We start from the raw sequence: 17,036 nt of genomic DNA, 5'->3' as shown, positions 1-17,036 counted from the left end.
AAGCGAGGGGTCCCTGGTTCGATTCCGCGCTACGGACACAACTTTCGGAATTTTTTTTCTCATAAAAGTAGACGTGGCTACCTACTACGACTACTACTACTACTACAGAGGAGGGACAGACCCACACCCTAAGGAGCTTCGCCCCTAAAAGAAAAACGTTCTCGCAGTTTCACCTGAAAGGCGAAGCATCAATTGCGACAGCAAATTTGTAGAGAGCTATACGGAGTAATGATAGTAGCTTTATCATGTGTATACCCTTGGACATGCAGCAGCACCGGCAACACGCAGAACTGTTGTCGACGCCGTCGGCGTTTTGCCCGCGTTCGCACAAAATGCGTACGGCGTTGGTGACTGTTGCCGGAGCCTCTGATATAAATAGGCACTTGATGCCGCAGCTAAACGTCGCCTCCCTTCCCTCCCCCCCCCTCCCCGCCACGGCCTTTCGCGCGTCGGAAGAAGGCGCGTTTGTTCTACATATATGGTGATTGTAAAGGAGGAAAGAGACGCCTACTTCTGCAGCCCTTAAGGGAGCACGGCGCAGAACGCGCGTTTTTTCTTCGCCGTGCGTTCACTCCCCGTGAAAGCGCGCGTCCCTCGCGCCCTTTCACTCGCACATACAGCGTTCGGCGCACGGCGACGATTTCATCTCCACTGACGTCATACGGAACCTCACGGCAACGGCGACGGCGACGACGACGGCGACGCCGACGGCAGAAATCTGCTTTGGAGTGTCCATATCGCAATAAAAAAAAAAAACGCCCAAGCATTCCGTACAGATGGGCCGGTATTTTGTAGCGATGACTTTAAAGTAATAATGCCTTTTCGCACGATGGTTAACCAGCGAAGCTGAAACGTGCGGCCCCAGAATCCCGACGCTGTATTGAAGCGTTTCTCAATTATCGGTTACATGTTTGTGTTTCTAGTGGAACGCAAGCGCCAATGGCGGGCGGATGCTGCTAACCACGACGCCGAGCTAACTCGAGATATCGAACGCATGCGACAACGGCGAGCCGATGAGGCGGCGTTGCGGGTAGAGCAGATACGACGCAGAGAACGACGTCACTAACGGCGCTGCCAATGGCGTGCGCGCTTGGGTGCGACGTACAGAACGACGTAACTGACAGCGCAGCCAATGGAGACGTTTAGCGAAGCATGGGACGAACGGTTTTTCATTTCGCCTAGCCATATACAGTTTTCGCCGTAAAAGGAAAAAAAAAATGGTGACGGGCAGCGTTCTGTTTCACACCTTCTTAACTTTATCGTACCGCGTATATTGTATTGTAGGCAATAAGCGTTGACTGTCACCAACTTGTTGATGTGCGTCGATCTGAATATTATGTTGCCAAATGAAATACTCTTTTTATATCTCCTGTACTGATTTTCAGAATTGCGCAGCGTTCTCTGAAACACTGGTTGTAGTAGTGAAGTAAAACTCCTAAGCGCCTACGGGCTTCGCGCATTTTTGCCACGTGTGCTGCCAACGGAAAGCGAGGTTTCCATGCCAACAAGCCGTTAAAACATCGGACATGCTGCCAGGCCTCTGCACGTTTGCAGAGACCGTAATTCTATAATTCGAGCCGCCCGTCTTAACGACGGCCATAATAACGGTGCACGACGTACTCGTCACCTCGCTGCATATTCGTTTTCATCTCACAGCCCGTCGTCAACGCACAGCTCCTTTTTCTACGTTGCCCTAATTTATAACGACCCGGCCGTTGCATTCGCTCTCGACAGCCCGCCATATCCACTCGTAACGGCAAGCGGCACTTATTAACTCCTCTGACGTCAGCAAGTACTTTCGTATGCAGCAACGAGGTGCTCCAATAGAAGGATGAGGGAGGCGTCATTTGCTTGTTTTTCTCTTAGCGCTGTATACGCAGGAGAGAAGCGGATAGGCGTGTAGGTTGATAGATTCACCGAGACATGGTGCACCATATGATGTTGTTTGTGGCGTGGCGACCGCAAGATGTTTTCAAGCCTTCTTGAAACGAGAGAGGAAGAGAATACTTAGGACGTTGCGGGTAAACACGGGCGCTTTGGATAAAGAATAGGCTGCATGTCGCTTGGGATAGCATATTTGAACAGACGGCGTTAGAGACCGAGGTGAAATTCGTGGCGTGATCTGAATGCTTATCAAGAAGCACCACCGCTGCGAAGCTTTCAGTCGCAGTTGGGGAAGCAACGCGTCCATTTGAATAAAAGCACTCAATGTCGACAACGAGTGTCCGGTGATATTAAGAATGGCGCGATTACAAACACCCGCTTTTTATACGCCATTATTTGAAGAAACAAGAAATACGTAACTGAATGTGAAGACGATTCAATTATAAGAAGCCGCCTCTATAGTTCGGAAGTCCAAGATTTTGTATTGAAACACAAGTGCCTATATTGGACTCAATACTGTGTGTGCGCGAATACTGCCTCTGGTTGTAAGTGCGAGTCTTCGGAGAGTGGAGAGTGGAGAGAGTGGAGAGTTATGCAAATTAGGTAATACGAAAACGTCGCTTTCAGGGGTGTGAACACGAGAGGAATGAAAGAAAAAGGTGTCTGCGAGAGATTCGATTAGCCAAGATGGCAGAATTATCTTCCTCTCTCATGCTAAGGGAAATTCTGCCCTGAGGAGTATGCCATTCTTTTATTGAACGCTTCGATAGAATATAGTGCAGAATATGTTCATGTTTGCATGCTTCACATGTGTCGCAAGCAATATACGACGCGCTATCATATTTATTATGATATTATGATTGATACTACGAGTTTCTGGTCCTCGACTTTTTGGCTACGTTTCTCAAGGCGCCCCTTCCCCTCACTTCATGAATCTAACAACGCTTACTTAATCCGACGGCAACGAATCATTCCTGAATTATTTTTACCTATATCTCTACGAGTGATGTTACGTCACCAAAGCTCGGACGGCCGGTCTCTAATCCGTCTCATTCTCTTCTTCCACTCACGCTTCGTCGAACACTTGATCTCAAGAACTGCAATCGAGAGACAAAATTACGGGCCTCAGAAAATTGCTTCACTCATCGCGTCTCCCGTCTGTCCGAATGTTGGTATTCGGGCACATAAGCGAACGCAATAGCGTGGAAGCCGTTGGACGATTGTTTCACGGTGGGGAACACATCGCAGAGAAAGAGAGATGAGCGCGACGTATGTCGTCACATATCGCAGCGGCCTACTTAAAGCGCACAGCAAGCGTGCGTTCCACTGTCGTGTGAGCACAAGTCCCTCGAGGCGCTTTCACAGGGCGGCGATGATCCACGTCTTCGTCTGTTTCTCAATTCCTGCCAGTTTTTCTGCGTGCCAACATCCTCACACAGCGTCTCAATCTCGCTTCAGAGTCATGCGATGAAGCCTATAGAGAGCGATTCGTGGGCAAAGAGAAAGAAAAAGTAGCCTTCACTCTATACGAATATACAGCTGTGGTGGTGATTGTGTTGGGTTGTAGCAGCAGGCGAGTTTAGCCTGGCGATCAAGGCCGGCAATTGCTCCGCCCGAGCGTCGCTTACAATATCACTGCGGCGTTTCACCACATGTCCATCAAAACAGACTCTCTTAAGAATGCGATAAGGAGACGTGATGTTCCCGTGCGGGCTATAGCTGATCCTCCGGGGAGACTGAGGTGTTGTTGCAGGCACGCATGCGGAAGGTCCCTTTTTTTTTTTTGCAGATTCTCCAGGAGAGCGTCCCTTTCATCTTGCAATTTCGGGCACGACCACAGAAAGCGTTCAATGTCTCTTGTCTCGTCGCATGCCGTACAGCTAGAAAAATTGATACGCCCCGTCATAAATAACGGTGCTGTTGTACTAGCAGATCTTGTCCCTATTCGATATATAAGTGAGGCTTCCTCTCGACGAAATCTCTTGGTTACGCAGGACATATGTGGTGAAACCCAAAGTGACCCAAATATTCGAATGACAGATTTTTTAAACTTGATTACTCTTTGGGTACTTGACTTAGGGAGGATGATAGAGCACTGCGTATGCAAGAGCATCAGCTTTTTCGTTGCCAGCAATACCCATGTGGGAGGGAATCCACTGAAACTTTACTGTGAAATCTTTGTTGCGGGTTCTTTCACGAGGTCTAGTGATTTCCTCGGGAACTTCATGGACGGTAGGCCGCGGTATAGTTATTTCAAGGCGGCCTTTGAGTTCGTAAGGAGAACGACATTCTGTGGAGGCAAAGTCTTTAGTTTGTGCAGAGCAGCAGCTATTGCCATGCCTTCCACAACTGTCGACGAGGATATACAGTCCAGACGGCCAGACCACATATATCTCAGAGAGGGAATATAGGATGCAGCTGCGCAGCGGTCTTCAGTCTACTTTGACAGAGCCATCTGTGTATGCTTGTAGGTGATTCGGGTAAGTCGTGTTCAAATGTTCCAGAACTAGTGACTTGGCTCCTGCAGATGGAATGCAGCGTTTTGACTTCAATCGTGGTACACTTAAGTTGCATGTGATATCTTCGAATGTCCAGGGCAGTTCTATAGAACTTCTCCCTCTGTCTCGAGCCAGCGCAATCCTATGACTCTAAGCGTGTTCAGTGTTGTAGAAAAATGTGAGCGCGGCTTGTTACGTAGATGTCTTAAGAGGGCTTTGCCGGGCGAAGACTCACTCAAACGTAGTAGTTGGGTCGTGATGGTCATGAGTATACAGCTTTTACATGCGAGCGTGCGATTAAAATTAACTGGTGTAGCCTCTGTAAAGCTTCATGCTAAAATTTCCTACTTTACAGTAAACTTTTCTTTACTTTTGCAGAGATTCATTTTGAAGACATATTGTAGCTGCGGATTTCGAAACTTAAAATTTTCGAATATACTAAGTTTATAATACGAATCGAATATTACACACTAACTAGTCGTATTCATATTCGCAAAGAAATATTGCGGTATTTTATAATATCGAAACTAACCAAACATTTTGCAACAACTGACTGGCAAAAGACTTGCTCCCGTTCTTGTCTTGTCGATGCCAAAAGAAGAAAGGGAGACGTGGACAACCGCTCTCCATGTGCTAAGTAAACTATCGCAAATTATTAGAAGTTAGACGAGAAAATGTTTTGTAGAATGCAGCGAAACAAGAATAGGTAATACAAGCTCTAGTGCAGTGATAGCTCTATCTTTTATGCTACAACCAGGGATCTTTTTTTTTTTGTCCAACATGCCTTTTACGTGTGGTTTCGGCACACAAGTCCGTCAGCAGCTCTTCTTTTTTTCTTGTTCACCAACATCGACAGCTTCTGATTCGTTGGCCAGCGCCTGATATTACGACTAGTCTACAAACTTCACTGTAAATGCCGGTCCTTTAATGGGCCGCATTATGTCACGATTGATTTACTTGTTCCATTATGTTTTGCTCTTCGTCATTGGCTCATATTGATCCTTCGCTTCGCCTCGCGTCATCGTTGAGATCGGCCAATCGGGGTGACGTATATGAAATTAATATAAATTCACTAAACAGCTCGTACGCTTAGACAGCTTCGTAAGAACATATGCCGGCTAGTCCTGAAAGCGAACGTGTATTTGTAGAACGTGGCTAGACAATGACCAACATATTTTACTAACGAATGGTTCTGTGAATTTCGGCACGCCAAAGCACACCCACTTGCAGTTTTAAACTGCACTTATAAACGAAATCCTTTGCGGATTCGGGCTGAAGATGCCTAAGCTCGAATCAGCAAATGATTTAGTTTATAAGTGTAGTTTATAGTGATTGGCCAGCAGCCTTCGCTAATGATATGTCCAACATCACGACTGCCATTCGTCTGCTCTTACGAACAGTTCTAGCGTGAAAACAGTGTTGCGGATGCGGGCCTCTGTGTTGAATTGCGTCACCTAAAAGAAAATTGCGGTAGATCTAAAGCATTTTTTTTTGTTGGAATCTGCAGACAGAGAAGCTTGGTTATAAACGCATAAAGGGAGCTGAAACATGTGTTAGCTTGTGCCTTATTGCAACGTAAGTGCAAGGTCATACTGAAGGCCTTCGCCTAAGCCACATTGTGCCCGTTACAAGCTGTCATTTGCATCTTCTCGGGAGCAAGCGCATGCGCTCTTGCGCACGCGTGCTACGCAATTTGACACGCGCCGCGATAACATCAAAGAGCTTGTCGGCGTTGGCACGGTGGAAACATACGTGCGACTGTGGCCTTGCGGTTAGAGCATTGGGCTGCTGTGCACGGGGGGACCGAGGCTTGATCCCATGCCGGACTCGTAATTCAATTCCATTTTTAAGTATCAGCTATTCGGCAAGACAGAGGAGGGCCGGTTCACAAAGACAGATTCGCTTTAAAAAAGACGCACTGAAAATGCGTTACTGTTCAAGCTAGCATTTTAAACACAATACTATAAATTGCAGTTATAAGCAAAAGTGTCAACTGGGAACAGTACAGAATTTTGCCGCACGTTTTGCGAGCGGATTTCTCTAAACTCATTGTGGTTACAAAATTGTTTTAGGAACAGTTCAATTTACATCCTTGCTGTCTTGATTTCGCAATTACAACATGCACTGCTAAACTTTATAATTAAAAAGAAGGTAAGTCTACTACTCTGTCGATTAGTGGTTATCATATAGATCCGACGCGACGCGTTGCCGAAAAGAACGCAGGCCCATATTCACAAAATTCTCTTATACGTGGAATTGTTCGTATACGAGTAAGAGCAAATACCAGCCAACAAGTGATGCTGGACTTTAACGGATTATTAGCGAAGTCGATCAGCCAAAGGCAAGGAGCACTTATCAAAGAAAGGCTTTGTGAACTTAGCCTTGCATTCACACACACAAAAAAAGTTCGTATTACGCTAGATATGTTGGTAGGAGCAGATACGTGCTATACAGTTAGTCGCGATATTTCACATCTTATTAGCGAAAGCGGGACGGCCTATGACAAAAGAGCTCTTCCGAATGCAAAGCGCTTTGTGTATTCAGCCCCGTGTATTCCTGTCTGCCGGGTTGTATTCAATAATCACTCGAAAGCATTTCCTTGCATATCGCAGGAAGACCACTCCCTATACGCACTCGCGCTTGCGTCCGCACAGCTATAGGGCAAACGTGATGCGCGCCTCTGCATGGTCAAGTTGTGCAGCCGCCTCGCCTCGTATAGACAATGCCGCTTTCATGGTGTCTGGGCGGACGGAAGACGCCGAGTTTACGAGCGTGAGCTTAAATGCGGTCACACTATGTGGCCATCTCCCCCAGATCGCGCTTTCCTCGTCCAGTTCTCGCAGAGTCCTGCTTCAAGTGTGGCGAGAGGAGATAGTGCGATGGCCAAGAAGGCAGTCACTCGTTGCGAGCTGTTTTGCACCGAGTGAATCCCGAGAAAGTTATATGGCGGTAGTGGTGGCGGTGGTGTTGTGTATATGGAGACGGACGGCTGCGACAGCCTTTTCGGTCTGGCGCTCGTTGGCGAGTCTTATATGCGAGGTCCACGATCCCGCGACACCCTCGAGACAGTGAGGTCGGTATAGGAGCGGAGACGGTCGGTCGCGCCAAGGACTCTGTTGCAGCAGTGGCCGGTTTTGCGAGGCTGCAGCGCTCTGGCCGCACAGTCTGCTTGATCAATCAATAGCGTCTAGACGGCCGGACGCCCCCGTATACATGCTGTCATCCTTTTTGTCGCGGTTCGTCTCGTTTAACCAGACGCCACCGTCGCGTCGTTACGTCGCGTATATGCTGCGACACTCCCCTCGCCCTCCTGTTACCCGCCCACACAAGATAATGTACCGAATTTGCGGGCGAGCAGTCCAACATATCATATCTGCAGGGTGGTCTGAGTAGGGAGTGTCTGCGCTCGGTAAGTTCTGAATGAAATAAAGAACTGCGAGCCGATACCCGCGACACTGGTTTTATTTTTGTGCGGAAAACATGCGGGACGTTTGCGCTGCTTTGAAGTCTTCCGCAAAGCTCGAAATTACCCTCGAGTTTTTTTTTTTTTTTCGTTTTTGCAGACGTACAGCATCAGCAGATTTCCGTGGAGCGTTGCACTACTAAGCACGAGGTCGTTGCGGCGGCATTTCGATGGGGGCGAAATGCAAAAACACCCGTGTACCGTGCATTTAAGATCTCCAGGTGATCAAAATTAATTCGCAGTCCCCCGCTGCGGCGCGCCGCATAACCAGATCGTAGTTTTGGCACCTACGTAATACCAAAGATATTGTAGGAGTCATGAGAGAGGTTACAGAATGGATACCAAGAGAATGGAAGTGCAGTCGAGGACGGCAGAAAACTAGGTGGGGTGATGAAGTTAGGAAATTTGCAGGCGCAAGTCGTAATCAGCTAGCGCAAGACAGGGGTAATTGGAGAACACAGGGAGAGGACTTCAGTCTTGCAGTGGACATAAATATAGGCTGCCGCTGATATGCAAAAGGTACCACAGCATTTATTTTTTACAGCGAAGCTGTTAAGGAGGAAAGCGGGAAGGCAGCACGGGAGGGAGGGAGTGCGGCTTTTGCTCTGTGAGCAATTAACTACGTACTTGTACTTTGCGCGGCGACGCGCGGTCGCGCGCACCGTATCTTGAAAGCGATCTGCAAAACTGCTCCTAGCTTTGTATGCGCTGTGCTTTCGCCGCCCAGTTTCCGTTGAAGCAATAGACCGCATTAACCTTCGCTCGCTGCTGCTGGCGCGCTTGCTCACGCCAGCGTTTTGACAGTGGTTGTGTGCGGTCATCGAGTGTGACCTATTCATGTTTGTGTGCACGTGCTGACACCATCCTTGATAATTCAGTTAGTAAGCGAATGTGTCCAAGTTTATACAGCCAATAAAACTACTATCCTTACTTCGTATAGCTCGCTGCTAATTTGCTATCGCAATGGATGCTTCGCAACGCGCAGAACTGTTGTTTACGGCGGCGGCGTTTTGCCCGCGTTCGTACCGAACACGCGCGGCGTTGGTGACGTGTTTATGAAGAACGTGCCAACCTTTGCCGTACACCCTATGGCGGTGTACCGTAGCGACCATAAGGCCATGGTCTCTGTGGTCACTAAATAAATGAAAACCACCGGATCATATATATTTCTCATTCTCTAATAGTTCAAATAAGCAATTACACCATCAAATCTTAACAGTCATAATTGAAAATACACAATTCCACCATAATGCAGCTTCGCTGGTCGTCCATCTCCATCCCAGTGGAAGGGCTGACAGTTTTTAATTTCAGCGAAAAACTGCAGTAGAGCATTCCTAAAGATAACTTGGAATCGTGCGTGCAGTTGCTTGAGGATCTGCTGCATGGTCGTACGAAGTAAAATTTCAGTCAAGCCCCACGAGATTAAATAATAACCCAAGCGTGTCCACGTGTTGATGATGGCGAGGATATCGATCCCATTGCACATATCACAACAGAGTAATATCCCGAGAAGCGGTCGGTACACACATTTAAGACAAATCACATTGTTTCACATTGCGTAGCACGGGCAGGCGAGACCACATGCACGCGCCTTCACGCCAACGACGTAGGAAGGAAATGTACAAATTTAGGACACTTCATTAGCCGCCCCACGAAAGCTTAGCTTCACATAGAGTGAAGCTAAGTTCCATGGTAAGCTGTGTTCCATGGTAATGTTTATGTGTATATATAGTAAAGTATAGTCGCCCGTATGATGCGCTTCGGAGATTTGATCTGTGGCGACGAGATTCGAGTAGAGGTTATGTGAGTTTTTTAAAAGCGAATCTTTATATGGCTCGGCGAAATCGTATATGGCTAGGCGAAATCGCCTGTGTACAGAAAACTATCATCATCAGCATTGTCTCGAGCATCGTCGTCTTCTTCCGCAGCTGGCTCGTTGGCGCCCCTCGGGTTGCGCTCGTGCTCGGCACGCGCTCGTGCCACTGCTCCCGCGTTCGTCGTCCTCGTCTTCTTCCACAGCTGGCTGCGTTGCCGCTCATCATACCAGTTTAGATTTTCACTTCTCTTCTGTTGTCGTAGTGGGGAGGCCGCGTTTACGGGGGTATGAGCCATTCATTGTCTTACGTAACGGACAGATTTAATTTTGAAGCAATTTAATTTCAAAGAATCGCAAGCGGCAATGGCGGGCGAATGCTGCTAACCACGCCGCCGTGCAAACTCGAGACATCGAAAGCAAGCGGCAACGGCGGACTGCAGGCATACGGGCAGTGACGTCGTACTCTCCGTCGCAACCGAACGTGTATGTAACCTCATAATTGAGAAATACTTTAATGAACCCCCGTAATTAGGCCATTGATGAACACCGGGCCCGCACGTTCCAGCTTCGATGGTTAACCATCTTCACGGAGTGGAAAGACCGAGGAATTTTTTACATAAAAAATGTTTGAATGAGAGAAGAAAGAAAACACTGTTTACGCTAGAATTTTAACTTATCCCAGTGCACACTTAGTTTTTACTTCTGTAAAAAAAAAGAAAAGAAAAAGAACGAACGTGCCCATTTGCGATTTATGAGATGCTCTTCGACAATCACGCCACGCAGTCACGCTCGGGAGGTCAATTCCTTCGTCGCCGATCGGAAACTGGCGTGCAGCCGGCGCTGCATTCTCACTTGTTACGGTGGAAACAATGCACGCACGTGTGCTCGTGCCACGACGCCTGCCTCGCTTATAGTGTATACGGGAGCATCGTGTGTGATATATCGACCTGACCCAAATGAGCGGCTCAAATTGGGCTTCGATGATGGATCGAGTACGGCCCACCGGCGGGGCTGTAATTCGGGTCAACGCGAACACAGCTAATCAACAACAACGCCTTCAGCCCTCTCTGCGAGCTTCCTCTCTCCCCCGCTCTCTCTCACTCTCTCTCGAGTTCAAGCGTGCACTTGTTGCAACGTGTAGTCACCCTCTGTAAGTCGAGGGTACCTTTTCCTTTACTTTGTTCTTTTAATTCTCTCTGTATGAAGGACAATTGGGTAGGGAGTCGAGTCGGGTGCATCCGTGGGCTACGGAAATACCGATCGACCTTTGAACCTTTGAATGGCGGGAGTTATCGAGCAAGGTGGCCTGCTCTTATACGGAGCGTCGAATTATGCTCCTAGCGTCAACGTTTTCCGGTGCTGCTTGTGCGGTTTAGGTTCTCAATCAAGGCTAGTAATTAAAAGATGGATATGGGTTTTCATTATTTCCGACGCTAAAGAGCGTCGACAGCAGCAATTTCTTATGCGCGATGAACACGCACATTTACATGCACTTACATCCGCACTCACGTACACGTACACCCACACATGCACACTTACGGAAACGCACATGCACACTTACGCACACAAACATGCACACTCACGTACACACACACATACACACGCACAAGCACACACACACGCACACGCACGCACACACACACACACACACACACACACACACACACACACACTCACATACACACACACACGCACACACACACACACACACACACACACACACACATACACACATTCGCACACTTACGTACACATACACACGCACACATCCACACGCACACATCCACACACACACACACATGCGCACTTACGCGCACGCACACACACATGAACACACATACACAAACATGCACACGCACGCACAATTAAGCCCCTTACAAACAAACATGTACACACGCACGCACACACATACATGCCCACATACGCGCATACACGCACACATGAACACTGACACAAACACACATACATGCACACACAGACATCCACACGCACAAGCACACACACATGCACACTTACGCGCACGCACATACACATGAACACACACATATACACTCACGCCCACAAACATACGCACACAAACATGCACACACTCGCGCAAGACCCATACACACACACACGCACACACACACACGCACACATGAACATAGACGCATACGCACACATGCACACACATCCACACGCACAAGAACACACACACATGCACACTTACGCGCACGCACACACACACGCACACACAAACATGCACACACACACACGCGCGCGCGCACTGTGTGTTTCTTTGGTTGCATAAGGACAATTACTAGAAAACGGCGCGCGGAGCGGCCAGATTATAGACAGAGCAGCGAGACGGCTATGCAATTTTGGAGCCGTTATATCATTCATGAGCGGAAGGTCAGCAAAACGACTGAAAATGTTATAAGTGATAACAATATAAATATCGGAATAACAAATGGCTATGCTCTATTTACGGGTTGTGGTTATGATATTATTGCTTCTCATTAACGAATGGGCTTAGTGCATCTGTGTGTATGCGTCTTCTGATATTCGGCCGTATCGCATTATTGATACGCCCTTAGGTGGCGTATTAAAGGCGCATAAATTTATTGATATTATTTTATGTATAGATACTACAACCCAGATGTGGGGTTTTAGCAGGGTGAAGTTACATTTGTTTGGTTTTGTAAATTAGCAAACAACAGCAATGAAACAATAAAACAGCGAAAATAATGACATATTTTGTGAATGCAACACAATGCTCATCTAGAACCAAACGTTTCGAACAGAGCACGCCATTACCGGAAAAATTACCGCTGAAGATGTTAGGCAAACGGGTGTAACGATGGCTGTAAAACCACTCCGTTACTAAATTTATTTCATGCAATAGTTGCCCAAGGAAAAAAACAAATACTTAGAAATGTCATTACGGGTGGTGAAAAAATCTTATTATACTTAATAAGAGGAAAATTTAGCTCCAGGGCTCCTATCTAAATACATGGCAAAGATGAAATCGTTTTTATCGGCAACCAGTGCCCCAAATTTGATTAGGTTTGTTGCATTTTAAAGAAAAGGTAAAATCTAGTGACTGTTGGTGGCGAATTTTCGATTTAGGTCTTCAATGTTTTCATAAACACTGGCAAAAATCGCAAATTTTCAAAAACGAAACTATGAAGTTTACAACTTAGCACTGAAAAACGACATCACAATTCTGTAAATTGCACCTAATATTACATCTATACAGTGGACAAAATTCACATATTATACGTGGCTCTAAAGTAAACTACTAACGTGTGAGTAGAACGCTTGCAAAACTGTTTTAAGCTATTCACGTAAGGTGTAAATTGACATATCAATTTTGTCCGCTTTGGATGCTCTAACGGACGCAAGTTTGCAGAATTGCGATATGTGTTTTTCGTAGGGCTACGAATTTGTAAACTTCGTACTATTTTTTTTCAAGCTAACCAATAATTGGTAATTGCCTTTAAAACATTCAGGCCATAAATCGAAATTCTGCTTCCAACAGTCACTAGAATTTACCTTTCTCTCTCAAGTGCAGCACATTTCATTAAAAGCAGCCCAGGTGTTATCTCAGAAAAGCGTTTCTGCGTTTTATATGTATTTGAATAGGAGGCATCAAAGTTGGGCCGGAGCAAAAGCTTCCGTGTCTCTCTGCCTTGTAGTATATACTTTGGAGGAGGTAAGTATCTGCGAGACATCTATCCTCTTATGGCGATTAATTAACGGAACCCAGAATTCCAATCTGAAAACATGATTTCTCTGCATTAGCGTCGGGCTTTGCTAACAAGAATGGGACAGAAGTTCGCCCAAAGCTGTTATAAATAAGACGTACCGCCATCTTTTGTCACTTTTCTATTTTGTTAATGTGTTTTTAGCGCAAGGCTACCAGATTATAGATGCATAATCCAAAGTTGGCTGTACAATTGCCTTAAACAGATGTGAGTCGGACAGGAGAAGTGGAAAGCTTTAGCACTCGTCTTTTTCGAAATTAACAGACTTTTGCCAATTATCGCACCAACGAGTGGCCCTTTGAAATACCTCGTTAAATTGGTTTTCATGAAAGGGGCTTTGCATTTTAGGGAAAAAAGATGCAGTCATCTGCATATAGCTCGACTTATACAGCTATGTCACGTATTATTTCATTTATAAACAAAATAAACAAAAGCGGGCCGAGCACAGAGACCTGAAGAACACCAGAGTCAACTGGTACCGTTTATGAACATTGATCAATAAAGGAAACATTGTTTTCAGTCTGAGAGATAAGCTGAAATCTAATTTACAAGCTGCGAATTTTTGAACGTTATATCCGATTTTAAGAGTAGCTTCTTGTGTGAAACTTTATCAAAAGCTTTACCAAATATGAAAACGTGCATAAATCTCTTTTCCTGAATTTATTGCTTGAGAAAAATCATGTGCGGTTGTTGATAACGGAGTACACTTAGAAAATCATTTCCCGAGTCCATGTTGAGAACTATAGAGAATATCCTACTTATCGATAAATTCCGAAATGTGATTGTGTGTTCTACGTTCAAGATATTTGCATGAAGCTTAAATTAAAGAAATTGGGCGATATTAACCCACTCTATATTTCTATTCTTATGTAGAGGCTTGATTCTCGCAGTTACCCAGTAATCCTGAACTTGACCCTCGCTCAAAGATTTCGAAACAAAATTGTCAAATACATTGAGATTCACTCTGAATACCGCTTTAAGAACTCATCCGGTATGCCATCCGGCCCAGGATATATTTTTTTACATCACGTTTAGCTAGTAAATTAAAAACGCCCTGCTCACTAATCATAATGTCCGGTATAGGTGCACACGATACATTAATATGTTCAAGATAGCTGTTATCCTGAGTAAAGGCAACTTTAAAATGGCCATTGAAAGCATTAGCCATGACAAAATTACCTCTAGTTTCTACAACGTTAATTCCAAAAAACATCATGGGTTACAGTATTAATGCTTTATGATTCTTAGCGTACTTCACGGACTTTCTGGGGGCTACATCTATCTATCTATCTATCTATCTATCTATCTATCTATCTATCTATCTATCTATCTATCTATCTATCTATCTATCTATCTATCTATGTATCTGTGTGTTTTGTATTTAACCGCGTTCCCACCAGCCTGGGTCACAGTGTAGTGTATGGTCGAACGGTTAGACGATCGGGATGCTGTGTACCGGGAACAGGATTTGAAACCAACCGTCGGACCAACTTGAATCACCGAGTATGTGGCAACGTGTACATATATCTGCCGCTCTTCATCAAACCTCATTCACGCCGACATGCGTCGCCGTAGAAGCGGGACTAGATGCTTAGTGCTTTTCGTAGAAACTCTTTGATGCCGACTTGGAGTAGCGGGTATGTGCCGCTCGGTCTGTGCTAGTCTCCAACGCTGATCTCTACTATAGTTATCAGTGGTCTCCAATGAACTTCTTTGATGCCAAAACTTGGATTACTATAGGCATGTGCCAGCTGCAGTGGGTGTGTGCCCGCTCTACAATGACAAAAAAAAAGATCCTTTAAATTTCTCTGATGGTGGGCGGAATCATACCCACGTCACACGGTTTCCTCGAGATCAGCAACCCGGCGATTCAGCAGGCTGCGCTAAATCGACGAATCGACACCTAGTGTGACTGGATGTCGCAGCGTGTTTAGAAAGAAATGCGAGACAGGAGCCCGGCTGTCGGCGCGCCGTGCATTTCGGAGGCCACGCGCATGCTTCGCTGCCGCGCCCCTAGATGGCGCTCAAGGAAACGCGAAAGAGGAATCCCGCTGCTGTACACGCCTCACGTACAACTCGTTTCGACGGTGGCAATACGTTGTGTCGCTGTGTTGATTCAGTTCTAAACGCATTACGGTCGACAGTCATCGTGAGATGGGTTCTGCGGAATTTCTTCTTTTTTTTTTGAAAATGATACTCCAGAACCTCTCAGGAGACGACGATATGAAGCTGAGAAGCTGCTCTCTTTAACAGCGCTCCTTGTCAGCCGCTGCGTTTGTCATAACTTGAGAAGAGAGCTCAGACATTTGTTGCTGCAGTGTAAATGTATATCCTTAGAGTTTTGTTTGTTTCTTTATTTTTAGCTTTTTAGTCGTCTTCTCAACTGTAACGTCTCCCGAGAAATCCAGGGGTTCTTTCCTTTCGTTTTCTTTACAATGCGTGGTACAAATCGTTCAATGCACTCATTACAAATGTACCTAACAAAAAAAAAAAAACATAATCTCGCTCTGTGTAATCTCCCCTCTCTGCTCTGTGCTTCCAGGACGTCGATGGTTGGGGTCCCTGGGGCCCGTGGAGCTCGTGTTCGCGGACGTGTGACGGAGGAGTGAGCAGCCGGTCCCGGCGATGCCTAGCCCGCGGCGGGTGCGTGGGAGATGCCACCAGGACGCGCATCTGCAACATGCAGGTTGGTGCTGTCTTCCCTGCAGAAACGCGGTACCGTATAGACAGCAGAAACACTTAGAAGGAGTACCGAAATGACAATTTTTTTTACTTATTACTATTATTATATTATTTTGGTAAGTGAACGTTCTCGGCCCTGTAACCCTGGAAATACTGCCAAACCTCAGAGCGCCCTAAATAATTTACTATAATAGCTTCTCTACGAGTTAGTTCCAGCTTCGTTTCCCTGGAGATGGGCGTGTCGTGACGCCATGGCGCACGGGATGGTCACGTGGGAGCCGGCCATCGCGGCCTTTTGGTACTCGCCGGGTGGTCTGCAACACCGCTAAACCACTAGCAGCGTTGCAGACGGCTGAGCGAGCCGGAGCCTAGCTGCCAACTACGGTCACTGTCTACTGTTTCAGTGTAACGCGTATGTGCACGTTTAACAGTATGGACCCTCGAAAAAAAGGAGTTGACCCTGCCCGCATAATTTTCACAGCTGTTCTCACCACTGGCGTACATAAAACAGACGGCAGCGGCTGCGGGGCGTCCATAATTTTCCGCAACATGACCTTGGTGACGCGAGTACGATGAGAATGTCTCGGTGCACTGTCGTTTATCCGGCTGGTATTGGGAATTCCGCGTCCGCTGCGGCAGGTGTGGTCATGTATTTAAGTGCGGCTTTGCGTTGTTTACTTGAGGCAATGTCTCGGGAAGCGTAGACTCGCAGTACACACTTGTTGACCACCTAAAAACTCCGTATACAAGCTCCGCCCACTGCATTGCACCTGCCTTGGGTGCATTCACGCTCTAAAACGCGATTCCCGAGGATTGATGCTTATAGATCAGTTGGTTTTGCGTGATTGCAGAAAACAGACGCCAAATGACACATTCACACGCAAACGTAACTAGCGCATTGCGTGCATTTTACTCTACCTTGTGACCCTGCCTTTTGGAGACTATTT

The 17,036-nt window shown here is 46.5% G+C and overlaps 1 protein-coding gene across 1 annotated transcript in view; it reads left to right on the top strand.

Moving 5' to 3' along the window:
• The window catches only part of LOC119441981 (ADAMTS-like protein 1), a 243,596-nt gene that overhangs the window by 178,205 nt on the left and 48,355 nt on the right, over positions 1–17,036 (top strand). The window contains exon 3 of the mRNA XM_037706665.2: positions 15,950–16,093. Coding sequence (XP_037562593.1) covers positions 15,950–16,093 — 144 coding nt within the window. The remainder of the gene's footprint in view (positions 1–15,949; positions 16,094–17,036) is intronic.

The sequence above is a fragment of the Dermacentor silvarum genome, chromosome 2 (assembly GCF_013339745.2).
Source record: "Dermacentor silvarum isolate Dsil-2018 chromosome 2, BIME_Dsil_1.4, whole genome shotgun sequence".
NCBI classification, from domain to species: Eukaryota; Metazoa; Arthropoda; class Arachnida; order Ixodida; family Ixodidae; genus Dermacentor; species Dermacentor silvarum.
The sequence above is the reverse complement of the archived record's forward strand: the minus strand, read 5'-3'. Positions and strand labels throughout refer to the sequence as shown.